General features: G+C 45.5%; 1 protein-coding gene across 2 annotated transcripts in view; it reads left to right on the top strand.

Moving 5' to 3' along the window:
* ATP8A2 (ATPase phospholipid transporting 8A2) overlaps positions 1-23,270 on the top strand; it is a 576,493-nt gene extending 553,223 nt beyond the window's left edge. For both annotated transcript variants that reach the window (XM_075265950.1, XM_075265949.1), the window contains 2 exons: positions 18,926-19,017; positions 22,494-23,270. In XM_075265950.1, coding sequence (XP_075122051.1) covers positions 18,926-19,017; positions 22,494-22,591 — 190 coding nt within the window. In that variant the 3' untranslated portion in view covers positions 22,592-23,270. The remainder of the gene's footprint in view (positions 1-18,925; positions 19,018-22,493) is intronic.
* Positions 23,271-23,592: the final 322 nt, after the last annotated feature.

Here is a 23,592-nt window from a genome sequence, read left to right as displayed (position 1 = left end):
GACCACATTAACTATAATAAGGTCCGCCATGTTCCTACTGCCTCCATGCCGGACTTTTCCGTTCAGCGATTTTTGGCGGTTTCTATGGTAGATCCTTTTGTGCAGCTTGGTTGCATTTTATGATGCATTGTCATCTTTTTTCCTGATGTTTTTCATCTCTCGCCACTTTTTGGCAAAAAAGTGGGTGGGGGCCATGGCCAAATTGGAGTTATAACTTGTGCCTATTTAAAAAGGTGCAAAAAAAGGCACATTGCACCCCAGCACATGAGTCTGTCCTGTAACACAGTATTGGAATCACAATTCCACGTGGAAAATTTTGTGCAAAATTTATGATGCAAGTGTGCTTTTATAGAAATATAGGTGCAAAGTGCACATAGCCGAAAAATAGTGTACCTAAAATAACTAACACCGGTCAATGTGTATCATGCAACTGCGCCTGTTTAATAAATATCCACTACCTTCTACTATTCTAGCGAATCCCATTCTGACTTTGTGTTAAAATACGCACTGCGGACACGCGTCCATTTCCAAAACCATTGCGGTTTTGGAAATTGTAGCATGTCATGTATACCTAAAGAAACGCTGGCGGTTTCCTTATAGATGTAATAGAAACTGAAAGTCCACCGTGGACACCTATGTGAACTTTCTGTCAAAAGCGCTCTGGAAAGAATCACGATGCGTTGCTGCCCCGATTTTTCCCGCAGCTCGTTTTTGCTGCGGAGTGCCACATGGGGCCTTAGCCTAAATTCCAAAAACGTATGTGTAAATGGAGATAAATAAGCGCCGATCTATGTATTGTATTGTGGATTGATAATCACACCATATAAACAGGCCTTTGATAACATCCCATATTCCATAGGAGGTAAGTATACAAACTAGCTCTTGTCCAGAAGGAAGTAAACTAATATACTGCTTGTTGCTGGTCCTAAATACATTACAGAGTGTGACCTGTGTATAAAAGCTTCAGACAGTAGTCAACAATATAGACAATTGTGATGATCATGTGTATATACAGTAATCCCGGCCAGTTGTCTGCATTACATGAGTGCATGGAGGCGGCTCCCGGTATTAATCTCTGGAGATTATACTCTGCTGATGGCCATTTCAGCATTTCTTGCAGATATAAACAAGCGGTCGGGATTATCTGTGTTTAGATAAGATTGTAATGTCACACATCTATCATTACTGCTTGTTTCCCCAGACAACTAAAAGCCTTCATTGACAGCTGACAGGCTGCCCACACGGATACTGACAATGGTTCCCTATGACACGTGCATCAAGATTATTTATCCACTGCTTAATGGGTGTGTTACAAGCATTATAAATAAAGCTGTGTCGCGCCCTGACAAGTATTGTCCAACGTTGTCAGGTTGCGTGAATGTTGCCATCAGTGTAAACAATGGCGGATTGTATTCAGTTGCTATAGCGGTGTCCAGGAATAACTCTGTATCTGTGTACATATACACAGATACAAATATGGCACCCAAAGAAATCTGTTGGCCTATGCTGTACCTCTATATGATTTGATGAGTAAGGTCATGAATGCCAATTCTAACTCCAACACATACCGTCTACCATGGGTGTTCTCACATGGAAACATTGTACAGGTGAATGCATATGGCATCCCTGTGTGTATGAGGCCTTGTCCATGTCCCTGAAGCCTGAATAGTAATGGAAAACTGGGCAAGAGAACTCATCATTACTAAAGGGGTTCTGCAAGAATTTAGTATTGATCCTTAGGTAATTAATATCAGATAGGTGGCACCTGGGCGAACGCTGCAGCCTTCTCTTCATGACTGTGACATCGTCTCCATCAACCATGTGGCCTGTCTACAACTTAATCCCATCCAAGTAAATAGGACTGAGCTGTAATACCAGGTACAGCCACTATGAACTGTGCAGCGCTGTGACTGGAATACAATGAATCAAAAATGAGTGCTGGTCTATTGTACAGTCTTAAAAGGGATTACCCCAAGATTCTGATCTTTTACACCATCTTAAAGGGATTACCCCAAAATTCTGGATGGTAGCAGGTAAGTATAGCAGCAGTTATTTCCACAGCCCAATCGGGGAAGCACAACGATATGGAAAACGACCAATAGGACCTCCTTATGATAAGGATAAATCCTAGGAAGAACCGCACTTAACCTGGTATATTCAAAAAGCAACTTCTTGATTGGAAATCCGTATTTATTTTGAATTTACTTTTGAATATACCAGGTTAAACGCGCTACTCCCTTGGATTTATCCTTATCGTACGGAGGTCCTATTGGTCGTTTTCCATATGGAATACAATGATGAAAGGCAAGCGCTTGCCCAAAATATCACAGCTGAACAGTGGGGGTGCAGGAGTCAGACCACCATCGATCTGATATTAATGGTATATTGATGGCCTTATAATTTCCATTTTGTGTTTATCAGTACACGGTATAGAGTTTATTGGGCACATTCAGCTTCCAGTAACTTCTTTAATCGAGATCAACCAAGTTCCTTTAATGGTACATAGGTGGCCACTTGTTGAAATAAGTTGATTCTAAATCTAACATACCTGGTTAAGTCCCCCTCCCCCTATAGGTATTGTATAGCTGGTCAGACCCTCTGAAATCAGCAGGTTTGGAGGACCTTCATGTAATGTGTATGAGCACCTTAACCTTCTATGTAGTACAAGATTATGGACCATGATACAGAAATTAGAAGATTAATAAAATGTAGGCATTTCCAGAGGTTGGCATTGGGGATGGCAGCATGGCTATGGCGATACTCTCCAGAAAACGATAACATAAAATCTAAGTGACATTATAATTAAGAACTATTGGGTTATTTGGGGTCAGTTTCCCACCAGGCGAGCTCAGTGTCTTGGTCTAGAACTATCAGAAGAGATTAGAGTCTTCAGGAACCTGCAGCTCCACTTAAGCTCCACTTAAACCTTCATTGCTCCTTGCAGACTGTGTCATTGTCCTGTATCGTTATATCATTAGCACTAATTAGGCTTTAGTTGGATAATTGGAGTGGAGGTGATTGTGGATACAGGAGCCACAGGGCAGACTCCGTACACATCAAATAGGAAGCTTCAAAGCTTCTGTAATGTCTGGCCCATGGGGACAGCCCAGGAGCAAGCCTTAGATCAGTCCCAAAAATTGAAAGTAACACCTGACATGAGAGAATACAAGTCATATAAACCGTAAAGGAACATAAAACACTATTTGTACCAACATTTATTTATTTTACTTATATATCGCCATCATATACCAAAGCACTTTACCGAGGTATTGTCAGCACTGTCCCATATAGGGCTCACAATCTAAACTCCCTATTAGTATGTCATTGGAGATATAGAAAAACAAAAATATTGTATTCAGGGGCCATGATAGGGTCATTCAGTCCTCTGCCCCTTACCCCATTTTCCCCTCCCAGCATCTGGTTTTCTTCAAAAATAGTTGGGTAAATGTATTAGTACTGTCTAAATGCTAGCCTGGACAGTCTTAAAAGGGATGTCCAGCCCCAAAAGGATTTTTCACACCGATAGCCTATGCACAGGATCAGTGTGTGATCTGTAGGGGTCTGACACATTTGATCTATTCCAGCCGCCTCCGAGCCCCAGAAGATCCAGCAGTGTAGCCTCTCCTATTCAGGTTATGAGAATGGTGCGGCACTTGAAGAGGGGCATGTGCTACCTGTCCACTGCTGTAACGTCTGGCACTAAGAGGATGCCAGGGCAATAGATCTGTGCGGAGTCTAGGTGTTAGACCCCCGCAGATTACATACTGACGTCCTAACCTTTCGCCAATGTTAAAAATTCTTTTTTTTTTTTTTTTTTTTTTTGGGGGGGGGGCAAACAACCCGTTTAAAGTCACTAGTCACCTTGTTAGTTTTGTGTTCGTTGTACATTAGCTGTGTATATAACCAGCTTCACACATGTAAAGCACCAGGGTAATGGTGTTATAATGAATTATTATTAATGTACCAAACTCATCTTAGCATCTGTTGCTGGATGATAAATCACATTATTAGACTGCATACTGCCATAAAAATGCCTTCAAATTTTGGCACAGTCTCCGCTAAGCCACGTGCGTTTTTGTACAAGTCATAAAAATATCTACACATATTAGGGATTGGACTGTCCTATTGAAAGAGATAGTTCCCCATACATAGACTGAACTTTGCTCCACCACTTCATTTAAGACCCCTTTGGGTTCCATGTTATCAATCACTGAGAAACAATTGGTGGTCTGTAAAATCAAGACGGGATCTAATGGACATTTCCATTAGTACAGTCCTAAAAGTTGTCAACAAGGAAATTTCCACAGTTAAGCCTAGGGGAGTATTTTTTTAGGGCAGGTGGGGGGTGACACAAAGAGAGTCCGTTCTTTGTTTATGGTCTTAGGTGTCACCTTCAGATAATATTACACTTCCGATTGTTGGGCTGACAAGTGTCCATTGACAATATGATGTTTTCATTGGCGCCTCTTTGCATCAGTTATCCATAGAAAGTATAAAGTATTATGGATTTCTAGCAACAGATCCCAGTTTCCACAGGGTGATATACTGCAAACAATCTTGTATCCCATATGCTGCATAAAAGATGCCGCCAGTTGCCTGCTGGTCAGTAGATCGGGGGCAGTTTTAGAGCATAGTATCTTGGGGAACCTGTCAAGTCATTTTCGGACCCCCATCCAGCAGCAGCAGCTATTGCAAAAAAATGACCTGACAGGTTCCCTTTAAAGTGTAGGGTTTATATACTGTATATCACTGCTATGGTCACACAATGTAGATCATTACATGTGATGCCTTTGATCCATCCTTTGAAATTCCAGTCTTATCAGTGTCCATTGGGGAGAAGACAGTATAGCACGGAATATCTATTTTTAGAAGACATTTATACAGTATTTATTGTCAAAAAATGCTAATTTTTTCCTTCTCTGGCAATGTTCAAAAATCCAACTAAATGGATTATGAAGTTATGTTAGTAGATCCCTGTGTCAGCAGGAAATTTGTGTAAGGGATCTATACTGAGGCTGTCTATCTAATGTATGAAACCATAAATATACATATAGTAAAACTCTTCTCTGAGCTCCAAATTATGAAGAATTCTGAATTATTGAGCAGTCATAGAATATCATATAAAATCAGCTTTCGGTGGTAAAAATCCTCGAAGAAGAAAGCCCAAAATAAAAATTTAATGTAAAACCTTCTTCTCTCTGTTTCATCTCCTTATTAGAGATGAGCGAACACTAAAATGTTCGAGGTTCGAAATTCGATTCGAACAGCCGCTCAATGTTCGTGTGTTCGAACGGGTTTCGAACCCCATTATAGTCTATGGGGAACAGATACTCGTTAAGGGGGAAACCCAAATCCGTGTCTGGAGGGTCACCAAGTCCACTATGACACCCCAGGAAATGATGCCAACACCTCTGGAATCACACTGGGACAGCAGGGGAAGCATGTCTGGGGGCATCTAACACACCAAAGACCCTCTATTACCCCAACATCACAGCCTAACAACTACACACTTTACACACTCAATACCACCTCTCTGACAGTAGGAAAACACCTTGAAACATGTGTATTTGGCACTTGCAGTGAGGAGAGCTTGTCACCAGCAGTGAATTTGGCCCTTGTAGTAAGTTGAGGTTGGCACCAACATTTGTTTTGAAAATCAGGGTGGATTGAGCCTCTAACCAGCAGAGTTTGGGCAAATTCATGGTGGAGGGAGCCTCTAAAAACCCCAGTTTGGACCAATTCATGGTGGAGGGAGACTCTAAAAACCCCAGTTTGGACCAATTCATGGTGGAGGGAGCCTCTAAAAACCCCAGTTTGGACCAATTCATGGTGGAGGGAGCCTCTAACCAGCCCAGTTTGGGCAAATTCATGGTGGAGGGAGCCTCTAACCAGCCCAGTTTGGACCAATTAATGGTGGAGGGAGCCTCTAACCAGCCCAGTTTGGACCAATTAATGGTGGAGGGAGCCTCTAACCACCCCAGTTTGGACCAATTCATGGTGGAGGGAGCCTCTAACCAGCCCAGTTTGGACCAATTCATGGTGGAGGGAGCCTCTAAAAAACCCAGTTTGGACCAATTCATGGTGGAGGGAGCCTCTAAACAGCCCAGTTTGGGCAAATTCATGGTGGAGGGAGCCTCTAACCACCCCAGTTTGGACCAATTCATGGTGGAGGGAGCCTCTAAACAGCCAAGTTTGGACCAATTCATGGTGAAGGGAGCCTCTAAAAACCCGTTTGGACCAATTCATGGTGGAGGGAGCCTCTAACCAGCCCAGTTTGGGCAAATTCATGGTGGAGGGAGCCTCTAAACAGCCCAGTTTGGGCAAATTCATGGTGGAGGGAGCCTCTAACCAGCCCAGTTTGGACCAATTCATGGTGGAGGGAGCCTCTAACCAGCCCAGTTTGGGCAAATTCATGGTGGAGGGAGCCTCTAAACAGCCCAGTTTGGGCAAATTCATGGTGGAGGGAGCCTCTAACCAGCCCAGTTTGGACCAATTCATGGTGGAGGGAGCCTCTAACCAGCCCAGTTTGGGCAAATTCATGGTGGAGGGAGCCTCTAAACAGCCCAGTTTGGGCAAATTCATGGTGGAGGGAGCCTCTAACCAGCCCAGTTTGGACCAATTAATGGTGGAGGGAGCCTCTAAACAGCCAAGTTTTGGGAAATTCATGGTGGAGGGAGCCTCTAACCAGCCCAGTTTGGACCAATTCATGGTGGAGGGAGCCTCTAACCAGCCCAGTTTGGACCAATTCATGGTGGAGGGAGCCTCTAAACAGCCCAGTTTGGGCAAATTCATGGTGGAGGGAGCCTCTAAAAAACCCAGTTTGGACCAATTCATGGTGGAGGGAGCCTCTAATTAGCCCAGTTTGGACCAATTAATTGTGGAGGGAGCCTCTAACCAGCCCAGTTTGGACCAATTAATGGTGGAGGGAGCCTCTAACCACCCCAGTTTGGGCAAATTCATGGTGGAGGGAGCCTCTAACCAGCCCAGTTTGGACCAATTCATGGTGGAGGGAGCCTCTAAACAGCCCAGTTTGGGCAAATTCATGGTGGAGGGAGCCTCTAACCAGCCAAGTTTGGACCAATTCATGGTGAAGGGAGCCTCTAAAAACCCGTTTGGACCAATTCATGGTGGAGGGAGCCTCTAACCAGCCCAGTTTGGGCAAATTCATGGTGGAGGGAGCCTCTAAACAGCCCAGTTTGGGCAAATTCATGGTGGAGGGAGCCTCTAACCAGCCCAGTTTGGACCAATTCATGGTGGAGGGAGCCTCTAACCAGCCCAGTTTGGGCAAATTCATGGTGGAGGGAGCCTCTAAACAGCCCAGTTTGGGCAAATTCATGGTGGAGGGAGCCTCTAACCAGCCCAGTTTGGACCAATTAATGGTGGAGGGAGCCTCTAACCAGCCCAGTTTGGGCAAATTCATGGTGGAGGGAGCCTCTAAACAGCCCAGTTTGGGCAAATTCATGGTGGAGGGAGCCTCTAACCAGCCCAGTTTGGACCAATTCATGGTGGAGGGAGCCTCTAACCAGCCCAGTTTGGGCAAATTCATGGTGGAGGGAGCCTCTAAACAGCCCAGTTTGGGCAAATTCATGGTGGAGGGAGCCTCTAACCAGCCCAGTTTGGACCAATTAATGGTGGAGGGAACCTCTAAACAGCCAAGTTTTGGGAAATTCATGGTGGAGGGAGCCTCTAACCAGCCCAGTTTGGACCAATTCATGGTGGAGGGAGCCTCTAAACAGCCCAGTTTGGGCAAATTCATGGTGGAGGGAGCCTCTAAACAGCCAAGTTTGGACCAATTCATGGTGAAGGGAGCCTCTAAAAACCCGTTTGGACCAATTCATGGTGGAGGGAGCCTCTAACCAGCCCAGTTTGGGCAAATTCATGGTGGAGGGAGCCTCTAAACAGCCCAGTTTGGGCAAATTCATGGTGGAGGGAGCCTCTAACCAGCCCAGTTTGGACCAATTCATGGTGGAGGGAGCCTCTAACCAGCCCAGTTTGGGCAAATTCATGGTGGAGGGAGCCTCTAAACAGCCCAGTTTGGGCAAATTCATGGTGGAGGGAGCCTCTAACCAGCCCAGTTTGGACCAATTAATGGTGGAGGGAGCCTCTAAACAGCCAAGTTTTGGGAAATTCATGGTGGAGGGAGCCTCTAACCAGCCCAGTTTGGACCAATTCATGGTGGAGGGAGCCTCTAACCAGCCCAGTTTGGACCAATTCATGGTGGAGGGAGCCTCTAAACAGCCCAGTTTGGGCAAATTCATGGTGAAGGGAGCCTCTAAAAAACCCAGTTTGGACCAATTCATGGTGGAGGGAGCCTCTAATTAGCCCAGTTTGGACCAATTAATTGTGGAGGGAGCCTCTAACCAGCCCAGTTTGGACCAATTAATGGTGGAGGGAGCCTCTAACCACCCCAGTTTGGGCAAATTCATGGTGGAGGGAGCCTCTAACCAGCCCAGTTTGGACCAATTAATGGTGGAGGGAGCCTCTAAACAGCCAAGTTTTGGGAAATTCATGGTGGAGGGAGCCTCTAACCAGCCCAGTTTGGACCAATTCATGGTGGAGGGAGCCTCTAAACAGCCCAGTTTGGGCAAATTCATGGTGGAGGGAGCCTCTAAAAAACCCAGTTTGGACCAATTCATGGTGGAGGGAGCCTCTAATTATCCCAGTTTGGACCAATTAATTGTGGAGGGAGCCTCTAACCAGCCCAGTTTGGACCAATTCATGGTGGAGGGAGCCTCTAACCAGCCCAGTTTGGGCAAATTCATGGTGGAGGGAGCCTCTAAACAGCCCAGTTTGGGCAAATTCATGGTGGAGGGAGCCTCTAACCAGCCCAGTTTGGACCAATTAATGGTGGAGGGAGCCTCTAAACAGCCAAGTTTTGGGAAATTCATGGTGGAGGGAGCCTCTAACCAGCCCAGTTTGGACCAATTCATGGTGGAGGGAGCCTCTAAACAGCCCAGTTTGGGCAAATTCATGGTGGAGGGAGCCTCTAAACAGCCAAGTTTGGACCAATTCATGGTGAAGGGAGCCTCTAAAAACCCGTTTGGACCAATTCATGGTGGAGGGAGCCTCTAACCAGCCCAGTTTGGGCAAATTCATGGTGGAGGGAGCCTCTAAACAGCCCAGTTTGGGCAAATTCATGGTGGAGGGAGCCTCTAACCAGCCCAGTTTGGACCAATTCATGGTGGAGGGAGCCTCTAACCAGCCCAGTTTGGGCAAATTCATGGTGGAGGGAGCCTCTAAACAGCCCAGTTTGGGCAAATTCATGGTGGAGGGAGCCTCTAACCAGCCCAGTTTGGACCAATTAATGGTGGAGGGAGCCTCTAAACAGCCAAGTTTTGGGAAATTCATGGTGGAGGGAGCCTCTAACCAGCCCAGTTTGGACCAATTCATGGTGGAGGGAGCCTCTAACCAGCCCAGTTTGGACCAATTCATGGTGGAGGGAGCCTCTAAACAGCCCAGTTTGGGCAAATTCATGGTGGAGGGAGCCTCTAAAAAACCCAGTTTGGACCAATTCATGGTGGAGGGAGCCTCTAATTAGCCCAGTTTGGACCAATTAATTGTGGAGGGAGCCTCTAACCAGCCCAGTTTGGACCAATTAATGGTGGAGGGAGCCTCTAACCACCCCAGTTTGGGCAAATTCATGGTGGAGGGAGCCTCTAACCAGCCCAGTTTGGACCAATTAATGGTGGAGGGAGCCTCTAAACAGCCAAGTTTTGGGAAATTCATGGTGGAGGGAGCCTCTAACCAGCCCAGTTTGGACCAATTCATGGTGGAGGGAGCCTCTAAACAGCCCAGTTTGGGCAAATTCATGGTGGAGGGAGCCTCTAAAAAACCCAGTTTGGACCAATTCATGGTGGAGGGAGCCTCTAATTAGCCCAGTTTGGACCAATTAATTGTGGAGGGAGCCTCTAACCAGCCCAGTTTGGGCAAATTCATGGTGGAGGGAGCCTCTAACCAGCCCAGTTTGGACCAATTCATGGTGGAGGGAGCCTCTAACCAGCCCAGTTTGGACCAATTCATGGTGGAGGGAGCCTCTAAAAAACCCAGTTTGGACCAATTCATGGTGGAGGGAGCCTCTAAACAGCCCAGTTTGGGCAAATTCATGGTGGAAGGAGCCTCTAACCAGCAGAGTTGTGGGAAAGCAGGGTGGAGGGAGCCTCTAACCAGCAGAGTTGGTGGAAATCAGGGTGGAGGGAGCCTCTAACCAGCAGAGTTGGGGGAAATCATGTTGGAGGGAGCCTAGTATTAGCAGAATTGTGCAACGCTTATGGTGGATGAGTATGAGGATGCGGAGGAATTGGAGAGGTTGAGTACAGACATGGAGTTTCATGTTGGGGTGCTTTACACAGGTGGGCACAAAAATGAAGGCTCTATCCAGTGGTGGTTCATTTTTATCAAAGTGAGCCGGTCGGCACTCTCAGCTGACAGACGGGTGCGCTTGTCAGTGATGATGCCACCGGCTGCACTGAACACCCTCTCAGATAGGACGCTGGCGGCAGGACAGGACAGCACCTCCAAGGCATATAGGGCAAGTTCAAGCCACAGGTCCAACTTCGACACCCAATACGTGTAGGGCGCAGAGGGGTCGGAGAGGACAGGGCTGTGGTCGGAAAGGTATTCCCGCAACATGCGCCTATACTTCTCACGCCTGGTGACACTAGGACCCTCCGTGGCGGCACTTTGGCGAGGGGGTGCCATCAAGGTGTCCCAGACCTTAGACAGTGTGCCCCTCGTTTGTGTGGACCGGTGAGAACTTGGTTGCCTACTGGAGGAACTGCCCTCCCTGCCGCCAACGTCACATGCTGGAAACATCTCCATCATATTCTGCACCAATTGCCTGTGGCAAGCATTGATGCGATTGGCCCTCCCCTCTACCGGAATAAAAGACGAGATGTTGTTTTTATACCGGGGGTCAAGGATAGCAAAGATCCAGTACTGGTTGTCCTCCATGATTTTGACAATACGCTTGTCGGTTGTAAAGCACCCCAACATGAACTCAGCCATGTCTGCCACAGTGTTAGTTGGCATGACTCCTCTGGCCCCACCGGAAAGTTCAATCTCCATTTCCTCCTCATCCTCCATGTCTACCCATCCGCGCTGCAACAATGGGACGATTCGAAGTTGCCCGGAAGCCTCCTGTATCACCATCACATCATCGGACAACTCTTCTTCCTCCTCCTCCTCCTCCTCCTCCTCCATTAAACGCAGTGAAGCGGACAGATGTGTGGACCTACTCTCCAGCTGTGACGGATCGGATGCTATCCCTAACTCCTCTGTGTGATCTGAGTTATCCCTGATGTCAATCAGGGATTCTCTCAGAACACACAAGAGCGGGATTGTAAGGCTCACCATCGCATCCTCAGAGCTCACCCTCCTTGTGGACTCCTCAAAGACCCGTAGGATGTCACAAAGGTCTCTCATCCATGGCCACTCATGGATGTGAAACTGAGGCAGCTGACTTTGTGGCACCCTAGGGTTTTGTAGCTGGTATTCCATCAAAGGTCTCTGCTGCTCAACCACTCTATTCAACATCTGAAACGTTGAGTTCCAGCGTGTGGGGACGTCGCACAAAAGCCGGTGTTGTGGCACATGCAGGCGTTGCTGGAGAGATTTTAAGCTAGCAGCGGCTACTGTCGACTTGCGAAAGTGGGCGCACATGCGCCGCACTTTCACCAGTAGCTCTGGAACATTGGGGTAGCTCTTTAGGAAACGTTGCACCACTAGGTTGAAGACGTGGGCCAGGCATGGAACATGTTGGAGTCCGGCAAGCTCCAGAGCTGCTACCAGGTTCCGGCCGTTATCACAAACGACCATGCCTGGGCCCAGGTGCAGCGGCTCCAACCATATTGCCGTCTCATCGAGGAGGGCATCCCTCACCTCGGAGGCAGTGTGCTGTCTGTCCCCCAAGCTGATCAGCTTCAGCACAGCCTGCTGACGTCTACCAACGCCAGTGCTGCAACGTTTCCAACTCGTAGCTGGGGTCAATCTAACAGCGGAGGAGGAGGCGGTGGCGGAGGAGGAGGCGGTGGCGGAGGAGGAGGCGGTAGAGGAGGAGGAGGAGGGGGGTGTTCTTCTCGTGTCCCTGCCAGGAATGTTAGGCGGGGAGACGAGGTACACCGGGCCAGTTTGGGAAGCAGTCCCAGCCTCAACTACATTCACCCAGTGTGCCGTCAGTGAAATGTAGCGTCCCTGTCCGCATGCACTTGTCCACGCGTCGGTGGTCAAGTGGACCTTTGTGCAAAGCGCGGAACTAAGGGCCCGCCTGATGTTGAGTGACACGTGCTGGTGCAAGGCGGGGACGGCACACCGGGAGAAGTAGTGACGGCTAGGGACGGCATAGCGAGGTGCCGCAGTTGCCATCAGGTCCAGGAAGGCGGGAGTTTCAACAAGCCGGAACGCCAACATCTCCTGGGCCAGCAGTTTAGCGATGTTGGCGTTCAAGGCTTGCGCGTGTGGGTGGTTAGCAGTGTATTTCTGCCGCCGCTCCAATGTCTGAGAGATGGTGGGTTGTTGTAAAGAAACGCCTGATGGTGCCTTTGATGGTGCAGGAGAAGGAGATAAGACAGGACCAGGGGAGGATGAGGTAGAAGTCAACAAAGTGGCGGAGGCAGATGAAGTGGTGTCCTGGCTCGTCCTCTGGAGTGCATCGCCAGCACAGTCAGCAGTGGCAGTGGCAGAGGCAGAGGCAGTGGCAGTGGCGTGAACGGCAGGCGGCCTTTGTCCTGCCGTTGCTGCCTGCCACTGATTCCAGTGCTTGGATTCCAAATGACGGCGCATTGAAGTGGTGGACAGGTTGCTCTTCTCAGAGCCCCTAATCAATTTCGAGAGGCAAATTGTGCAGACAACACTATATCTGTCCTCGGCGCATTCCTTGAAAAAACTCCACACCTTCGAGAAACGTGCCCTCGAGGTGGGAGTTTTTCGGGGCTGGGTACGAACTGGAACATCTTGGGAGATTCCGGGTGTGGCCTGGCTTCGCCTAAGCTGCTGACCTCTGCCTCTGCCTCTAGCTACCCTTTTTGGTGCTGCACCTGCCTCAACATCCACACTACTTTCCCCGCTTGACATCCCCCCTGTCCAGGTCGGGTCAGTGTCCTCATCATCCACCACTTCCTCTTCCAACTCCTGTCTCATCTCCTCCTCCCGCACAATGCGCCGGTCAACTGGATGCCCTGACGGCAACTGCGTCACATCATCGTCGATGAGGGTGGGTTGCTGGTCATCCACCACCAAATCGAACGGAGATGGAGGAGACTCTAGTGTTTGAGCATCTGGACACAGATGCTCCTCTGTTAGGTTCGTGGAATCGTGACGTGGAGAGGCAGGTTGAGGGACAATGAAAGGAGCGGAGAACAGCTCTGGGGAGCAGGGACAGTTTGGGTTATTGTTCTGTAAAGCTTCGGAATTTTGGGAGGAAGGAAGACAAGACTGTTGGGTAATAGGAGGAGAGGAGGCAGAGTCTGACTGGCTGCTGGACAATGTGCTGTAAGCGTTCTCTGACAGCCATTGCAAGACCTGTTCCTGGTTCTCGGGCCTACTAAGGTTTGTACCCTGCAGTTTAGTTAATGTGGCAAGCAACCCTGGCACTGTGGAGTGGCGCAATGCTTGCTGCCCCACAGGAGTAGGCACGGGACGCCCTGTGGCTTCACTGCTACCTTGCTCCCCAGAACCATTCCCCCGACCTCGCCCACGGCCTCGTCCACGTCCCTTTCCGGGAGCCTTGCGCATTTTGAATTCCTAGTTAGAAATTGGCACTGTATACCAGTAGTAAAAATTGTGGGTGCACGTAACCCCAATATATTCTTTGAATTCCCAGTCAGAAACTGGCACTATATGGCAGTAGCAAGAAATGAGGGTATTTGTATTCCCAATATACTCTTTGAATTCCCAGTCAGACAATGGCACTGTATACCAGTAGTAAAAATTGTGGGTGCACGTAACCCCAATATATTCTTTGAATTCCCAGTCAGAAACTGGCACTATATGGCAGTAGCAAGAAATGAGGGTATTTGTATTCCCAATATACTCTTTGAATTCCCAGTCAGACAATGGCACTGTATACCAGTAGTAAAAATTGTGGGTGCACGTAACCCCAATATATTCTTTGAATTACCAGTCAGAAACTGGCACTATATGGCAGTAGCAAGAAATGAGGGTATTTATAACCCCAATATATTCTTTGAATTCCCAGTCAGACAATGGCACTGTATACCAGTAGTAAAAATTGTGGGTGCACGTAACCCCAATATATTCTTTGAATTCCCAGTCAGAAACTGGCACTATATGGCAGTAGCAAGAAATGAGGGTATTTGTATTCCCAATATACTCTTTGAATTCCCAGTCAGACAATGGCACTGTATACCAGTAGTAAAAATTGTGGGTGCACGTAACCCCAATATATTCTTTGAATTCCCAGTCAGAAACTGGCACTATATGGCAGTAGCAAGAAATGAGGGTATTTGTATTCCCAATATACTCTTTGAATTCCCAGTCAGACAATGGCACTGTATACCAGTAGTAAAAATTGTGGGTGCACGTAACCCCAATATATTCTTTGAATTCCCAGTCAGAAACTGGCACTATATGGCAGTAGCAAGAAATGAGGGTATTTGTATTCCCAATATACTCTTTGAATTCCCAGTCAGACAATGGCACTGTATACCAGTAGTAAAAATTGTGGGTGCACGTAACCCCAATATATTCTTTGAATTCCCAGTCAGAAACTGGCACTATATGGCAGTAGCAAGAAATGAGGGTATTTGTATTCCCAATATACTCTTTGAATTCCCAGTCAGACAATGGCACTGTATACCAGTAGTAAAAATTGTGGGTGCACGTAACCCCAATATATTCTTTGAATTACCAGTCAGAAACTGGCACTATATGGCAGTAGCAAGAAATGAGGGTATTTATAACCCCAATATATTCTTTGAATTCCCAGTCAGACAATGGCACTGTATACCAGTAGTAAAAATTGTGGGTCCACGTAACCCCAATATATTCTTTGAATTCCCAGTCAGAAACTGGCACTATATGGCAGTAGCAAGAAATGAGGGTATTTGTATTCCCAATATACTCTTTGAATTCCCAGTCAGACAATGGCACTGTATACCAGTAGTAAAAATTGTGGGTGCACGTAACCCCAATATATTCTTTGAATTCCCAGTCAGAAACTGGCACTATATGGCAGTAGCAAGAAATGAGGGTATTTGTATTCCCAATATACTCTTTGAATTCCCAGTCAGACAATGGCACTGTATACCAGTAGTAAAAATTGTGGGTGCACGTAACCCCAATATATTCTTTGAATTACCAGTCAGAAACTGGCACTATATGGCAGTAGCAAGAAATGAGGGTATTTATAACCCCAATATATTCTTTGAATTCCCAGTCAGACAATGGCACTGTATACCAGTAGTAAAAATTGTGGGTCCACGTAACCCCAATATATTCTTTGAATTCCCAGTCAGAAACTGGCACTATATGGCAGTAGCAAGAAATGAGGGTATTTGTATTCCCAATATACTCTTTGAATTCCCAGTCAGACAATGGCACTGTATACCAGTAGTAAAAATTGTGGGTGCACGTAACCCCAATATATTCTTTGAATTCCCAGTCAGACACTGGCACTATATGGCAGTAGCAAGAAATGAGGGTATTTGTATTCCCAATATATTCTTTGAATTCCCAGTCAGACAATGGCACTGTATACCAGTAGTAAAAATTGTGGGTGCACGTAACCCCAATATATTCTTTGAATTACCAGTCAGAAACTGGCACTATATGGCAGTAGCAAGAAATGAGGGTATTTGTATTCCCAATATATTCTTTGAATTCCCAGTCAGACAATGGCACTGTATACCAGTAGTAAAAATTGTGGGTGTATATAGCCCCAATTCTATTGCTAGGGGACTTGCAGGGTATTTCTGGGGTGAAGGTGGGGGGGCACACCGTTGGAACGGGTATCGGGGTATATATCGGGTATACGGGAATACACTGACAGTGTATTCCATTCAGGATCCTGGGAAAGCTGGGTTGCGGCGATTGAGCCCGTCAGTGCCACGTTACACTGACAAGCTTCTCCCTGGAATTTAGCTCTTATAAGAGCTGTTGGTTGTCTTCTCCTTCCTATCCTAGCCTGTCCCTGCCTACCCAGAATCTAAGCCCTAGCTAGCTGGACGGAAACCTCCGTCCTCGGTGAATTGCAAGCTCAGAATGACGCGAAGCTGGGCGTCGCTGTTCTTTTAAATTAGAGGTCACATGTTTTCGGCAGCCAATGGGTTTTGCCTACTTTTTTCAACGTCACCGGTGTCGTAGTTCCTGTCCCACCTACCCTGCGCTGTTATTGGAGCAAAAAAGGCGCCAGGGAAGGTGGGAGGGGAATCGAGTAATGGCGCACTTTACCACGCGGTGTTCGATTCGATTCGAACATGCCGAACAGCCTAATATCCGATCGAACATGAGTTCGATAGAACACTGTTCGCTCATCTCTACTCCTTATTGGTTCTCTTTGCTCAGTCTTCTACTTTGGGTCTCGTAAAATTTCACAATTATTTTCGAGTTCTTTGCCAGATTATCAGAATGTTGGCACATTAAAAGAATTTTGCTTTATGTATCATTGTTTTTGTGAACTACAATGAAAGGCTCATAGATTTATGTTACACTAGCCTCTGTCCGTGACTTCGTCTGCGGGTTGTTGGCGTCGATGATCTGCCTATATTCAGCAAATTGCTGTCGTCAATGGTTTGCCTGCTCCGGTGTTTCGGCAGCTCTTACACGACCGTAATGCTTTTACGGTCCGCAAGTTGCTGATCAGCAACACTAGTTGCTGATCATCAACATAGACTCCGCAGATGCCCGTAAACTGCCGCCCTCACCCATAGAGTTCTATGGGCGAGTCCGTGCAGTGCCATGAATTATGGCTATTATGGACATGTTCTATAAACTGCGGACCTCTGTTGCGGCCCAGCCACACCACGGATAAAATATCTAGTGGTGTAAGAGGCCACATTGAATATAAGATGTCCGCAAATGGTTTGCAATTGAAAACCCTCAATTGCGGACCATTTGCGGTCTTAAACTACGGTCGTGTAAGACCAGCCTTAAGCTGTCTCGGGAGGTTTAAAAGTATCAAACTACCAATTTGGATTGAAGGTGTTTTCCCATCCAGTGTGTCAGCATGTTGCCTGGAGCTGATCAGATAATATGCAAATGTATGTACGCAATGGACTCAGGGTTAGCTGAGTGTTTACACAGAAAGATAACAGACCTGGCTTTATCAGAACCTGAGATAAGCTGCTGCAAGAGCAGTGTAATATAGTACGTGAACATAAATTCATAACAGTCATGAAACCATGTCATTTACCGGAATAAAAAGTAGCCTATGTTTTAATCGAGGTTACAAACTATCTATGTGCCAAATTTCATTCAAATCCGTTCAGCGTTTTTTGCGTGATTGAGTAGATGAACATCCAAACTTTATAATATTAGTAGGATTAATATTAGATTTAGGGTTATGCAACATTTTTTATTGTGTAACCCCCAAAATGCCCGCAAAGTTTTTTTCTTGCATGGTTGAATTAATTTATTAAATTTTGCATTAGATCGATCGCACCTATATCCTTGATATAGTTTTCTGTCTATAGCTTTCTAAAGTAGCTGCAGTGAAGCAAAGATCTGTGTCAAGGTCCTAAAGCAAATATTGGTTTTCGCCGTATTACAGGAGTGTTTGGGATGTCTGTCTATAAACACAGATCACATAAAGCGGACGACCTCTGACTTGTACGATCCCTGCAGTATATAACAATAATGCTACTGATGGTATTATACATTTATAAGTTGGTATCTGCAACCTATATCCCAACGCTGGGTAAATCCAGTGAGCTCGACTCTCATCTCATGACTGCAGTAAATGTACACAGCTCCAAGACAAAGGAGGAGCAGGAAATGAAACACATTAGAAGCTACATGTCAATACGGCCCCAGGTCTGCTGACTGTCATCTATGGCTTGAGACCATATAGAGTATTATTATTCCTATAGAATATGATATCTGCTGATATTCATTTTACCGCCCAGAGCGGATGAAATATTTAAAGTGGACAATCTTCCTGTATATCAGTATCAGTTATACATCAAAGCTCTACCCGACGCCTTGGGTGATACATTACTCCATTATTTCCTGAAGATAAGATTCTTTCTAGTAACTAGATAACATGGCAGCTTCCTTTACTTATCTGTTTCAATATAAATCTCTGTAGTAAAAACATAATGGCTAAGGGCCCACGGAAATGCAGTATTTTTGGACGTTGCAGAAAAAAACCTGCTGTGTTTTACAGAAACAGCAAAGTAAGTAAGATTTAAGCAGAGTAACCCCTCATTATCAGAAGCTGAGATAAGCTGCTGCAAGAGCAGTGTAATATAGTACGTGAACATAAATTCATAACAGTCGTGAAGCCAGGTCATTTACTGGGATAAAAAGTAGCCTATGTTTTAATCGAGGTTACAAACTATCTATGTGCCAAATTTAAAGGATTATCTTATTCATATCTACGCTTGGTAATCCGTTCGGGGAGTCCACATGGAGACCCCCAAACGGAATACCAAACACATTGCCAAGCTTAAGACTTAAGACTTTGCAAGCCGTACACCCCAAAGGTCAGCTCTGAATACTGGTCCTAGTTGTCTTTGTGTTCATGGTATTTTACTATAGAAGTTTTTGGACCCAATTTGAGGAGGCACTGATGCAGCATGTGCCCTTCTCGCTCTAGTAATAGTGTTCTCCATCATCGATGAGAAGAGTGTCCCCCTTGTTTGCCAAAAAGCTTGTCGTCTTGTAAGAAGAGCCTGTTTCAGATGTGAAGCAGCAGCTGTTTCCGGCCGGGTTGACATACATTGAAAGTAATGTTTATTTGATCTCATTGCAGCTTGAACGAACGTGACCACTTGTTGAAGAGACTTGGCAGAAAAACCCCTCCGAGCTTGTTTCGTGCTAATTCCGTCCAGCAAAGTGTAACGTGTAAGTATGTGAGCGTAAATAATCTGGCTGCTGCTTCCTGTAGGCAGGTGGGGATTGGATTTTAATTAAAGTGCACATCAGGTAGAGCTGATACAGGAGGAAGTTTTTAGCTCCGAGACACAAATTTGCATTGTGATCTCTATCTGACCCCAGGCTAAAGGTAAGCTTTGTTAGAAAGGTAGTACCGGTTTCCTTGTGCTTGATAATGGATAAATGCATTCTGCTTGCTAGTTTGCAAGGGTAACTCTAGATAAAGGTGAATCAATGAGCATGTCACCCTGAAATAATGCAAATTACCTGGATATATACGGTGGATCCAAGAGTCCTTTGTAACAGCTCTTCGGACAAGCTAGAAACTACTATTTCCCATGAAGTAACAATTCTGCACCCTCTTTTCGTAGAACGCTGCATTAGGATGTCCAGAGATTGCAGTAAAAAAAAAAAAAACTACCGTAATCTGCTTCTTTTTTTCATGGTCCATGAAAAAGAATATCAAATATCAGAATGAATTAAATGATTGACTATGTATTCCGTCTACAAAAAATGCAGGCGATATACGTACGTGAAATGTGGAAATATAGCCTATGAAAAATTGTATATAAAATTTTAGAATAGATTGGACAGTGTCAGGGTAGGTATGGACAGTCTGTTGCCAGTTAATAATAGAGGAACATGTCATTGTCAGAATACTAGAGATGCCCCAGAATTATCTTTAACGTATATATGGAATATCCTGACTGTTAGGGTTGAACGATCGGAATCGGAAAAGATTGGATTTGGATCGTCGATCGAGTAAATTTCACGATCAAGATCGGAATTCCGACCCGATCTTTCCCATCGGGATCGAGATCGGGGGTTATCTCAAAACCCCAAAAATGACTTTTCCCATAGAAAAGCATTGACTAGGGTTGAGGATTGGGATCGGAAAAGATCGGATTCCGATCAGCGATCGAGCAAATTTCACGATCGAGACCGGGATCGAAATCGGCTGGAAAATGATCAGAAATCGGATTTTAAAATCGATCTTGAAATCTCAAGATCGGCTCAACCCTACTGACTGTCCATGAGCAGCTGTACAAAGGCGCCTATATACATTAAATTTTTGATGGATCCTTTAACAATCAGAAGGTTTAGTTGACATCTTTCTATCCCAACACCACTATACATACACACACACACACTCAGATTGGCCATGAATGTTCTGAATGAACGGGGGTGTAAAATGTCACTGGCAGACAGCTCTTTGTGACAGCTCCTCTTCTCGAGAATCAAAGGAGCGGACATGTACAAATCTATCCATTTTGACCCCCCAACACAGTCAGAAAGAAGTCGCCACTCGTCAACCACACACTGCACTGGGAGATACCACTATTATAAACCCCTATGGGGGAAATCTTACAGTGACATTCAGTTTACAGATATTAGTCCCATCCTGTTATATTTGTTGGAAGGATTCCTTTTGCTAAATGAAAAAAAACAGCCAAGAAGGACACATCGCTGGAGACTGGAGTAAGTGTTTTAAGTCCTCCAAACTTTACTTGGCAAGATCTTTTGTGGCTGCATATCATTTTAATTGCAGTGTCTTGGCCATGTCTTATGTGACAGTCACCAACAGCTGGAACTTGTATGTTTTTCTTCCAGGACATATGATGTATAATGAGGGCTATATGTCAGGGCATGGACGGGGAGGGGGAGGTATAGGATTCCAAAACAGATAGCAAGTTGCATCCATGAAGGATTGGTAAGAAAATCAGATTTTCTGGCCCCATACATAAGAATACTGTCCTGTGTTATTACCTCAGGCACGGTTCACATCTGCATTCGGTATTCCGTTCAGGGAGTTCGCTTGAGGACCCCCCAAATGGAATACTGAATGCATTAAAAAGCGGTTAGCTAAGAAACCACACGGATCCCATAGACTATAATGGGGTCCGTGTGTTTCCCTCGCGGTGTCCACATGAATCATGCAGAGAGAAAAGTGGTGCTTACAGTACTTTTCTCTCCGCATGATTCATGTAGACACCATGTGGAAAACACATGGACCCCATTATATTATATGGGTTCCGTGTGGTTTCTTAGCTAACTGCTTTTTAATGCGTTCGGTATTCCGTTCGGGGGGTCTCCCAGTGGACTCCCCAAATGGAATACCAAATGCAGATGTGAACCAGGCCTCAGATGTCTTGCCCACGCCTTTATATGAGAAAAGACAAGTATTTGCCCTTTAGCTCTTAGTCTTCCATCACTGAAAAATTGAAGAGTTCAAGAAAAATCCATCCGGTCCACTCCTTGTTTCCTCCAAACATTTGGTGGTTTCCATATACATAAGGTTGTTTGTGGACTTGCTGACAACTAATATGTACTCTGTCATATGATATAATAATCACATTTATTTTATATAGAAATATATACATATATAGATTAAGGGGGTTTTCTTGGCTAAAAATATTAATGTCCTGTCAAATGGCAGCTGATGCACAGACAATGGAGCAGGAAGCAGATAGCGCTCTTTTTCTATGTAGTGGCCAAACAAGGCTACCACAACTCCCATTCACTTGCAATAACCTGGTTTGGCCACTACATAGTGAAGAGAGCTGTCTGCTTCCTGCTCCATTCTCTGCGAATTGGTGAGGGTGGCTGGTGTCTACCACCAGTCTAACGCTAAGTTTACACAAGCGCTGCCTCTCCATTCAGGTCGGCCAGGGAACACAAACTATGGACCGCTAAAACAGTGACTACACACAAAGCTCTGTGGACATCATTAACTATAATGGGGTCCATTGGGTGTTGTTCCTTAGAAAAGAGTCCTTTATGCAGGACTTCTTCCTTCAATGATTTTCAGAGGAGTCTACAATGGAGTCTCGAATTGGAAGACCCCCTTTTAATACCGGTCAAATTCATACTATTCGTGGCACCATCTAACGTGTATTGAGCTGTTTAAACTTTCGTCTGAATTCAACGGATCAGGTGTTGGATTTGAACATGCCTGATCCTATTATTTTCAGGAGATATAAGCCGCCATCAGCGGTGTCTGGAAGAGGCTTTCTCTACTCTACCCAGAACTTCGAGCTGAGCGTGCATGTGTGGTGAACAAGTGTTAGTGCCTTACAAAGTATATGGCCAGCCTTAGAGAATTTCTAAAATAAGGATAGACATAACTAAATGATCATATAGTGCACAAGCGATCGGCCTCGATGAGATGATAAGCAGCTGCCAGACACCTCTTCTGCTACTTGTTAGCTTTCTCATTCCCCTTAGATGAAGATAGACATTAGAAAGTTGCCATATCCCATCATCTCTAATGTCATGAATGCGTGAAAGGTTAGCTGAGAGTTGCTGTGTCTTAAGTGTGTCCCTAGAGTACATACAGTATATAGTGAGATGCTGCAATTCTAGGTCATATAATATTCTTCACCCTTGTGTTACAATGTGCCACTCTTACAATATCCCTCCATTCTTTCTCACTTCCTTTTTTTCAGATGGCTTTGCATTTTCTCAAGAAGAACACGGCGTTGTTTCTCAGTCCCAAATTGTCCGATCCTATGACACAACAAAACAGAGAACCGGGATAGAATAACAAAAGACCTCAGCGACTGGTGGCAGAAATAATGAGCTTTGGACAATACTCCTACTGTTAACAGATATTTCACTATGTTTGGCCGCAGCAGCCAAAAACTGGGAAATCCATTTCTGTGGCCTTTGCCAATAAATTTCTTAACTTTTATTTTTTATTTTCCACCAGCAGGACCTGCATGAGATTTCAATTAAACTATGCAGTACAGGTCTGTCTGGGAGCTAAGAGGTTAATCTGTGTACTTCTCGCTAGGGCACAGCCTGTTACAAAAATAATTCTATTGCTGTGTTCTGCTTCCGAATTGTTTTTTTTTTTCTACCGCAATGACATACCTGTCTAGCAGCCACGTTTTTACATCGCTACCACAATCCTGCAGTTAGGGGCCATAACAAGGGAACACTGTGGATTGAGAAAAAGCTTGTGTTAGATGAAAAAATGCAGCATGTGGATTGAAAGGAAGTTTGGGGTATACAGGAATGCTCCGTAGTAATGTCTTTCCCATATCAGCTGTCGAGTATTAGTGCTAAATGAGTCCATGTGGCAACCAACTCCGAAATAGGACCACTCAGCTGAGGCTTTAAATGGAGATATACAAGGTAGGTAGTAAAATGGGCAAAATTGGTCGTCCGTGTAGTCTGCTCTGGATGTGAAATCCTAGGCCGGTCTTATCTAATTCCCCAAATGGCACAAGATGCACCTCAACTGCTAAAAGGGTTTTCTGTTCCCGAGTGTATATTTCATACCAAAGGATAGTTAGTCTGTGAGAGTCCTACACCGAGACCCTGCCCAGATCTACTCCAGGGACCACAAGATACTGCAGTGGATGGGATGTGCAGGTCACCAGAATGAAATACAGTTCATTAGTAGAGATGGGCAAACCACTTCAGTACGAGCCAGGTTTGACCCGAATACCCAAATTATTTGGAAACAATTGGGTATTTGTCTCGGACAAACGAATATGGCCTCTGTGACATACATTGCGGTAAATTATTACACCCTTGTGT

The sequence above is a fragment of the Leptodactylus fuscus genome, chromosome 2, assembly GCF_031893055.1.
Source record: "Leptodactylus fuscus isolate aLepFus1 chromosome 2, aLepFus1.hap2, whole genome shotgun sequence".
Classification (NCBI taxonomy): domain Eukaryota; kingdom Metazoa; phylum Chordata; class Amphibia; order Anura; family Leptodactylidae; genus Leptodactylus; species Leptodactylus fuscus.
This window is presented reverse-complemented; position numbering and strand designations above follow the sequence as displayed.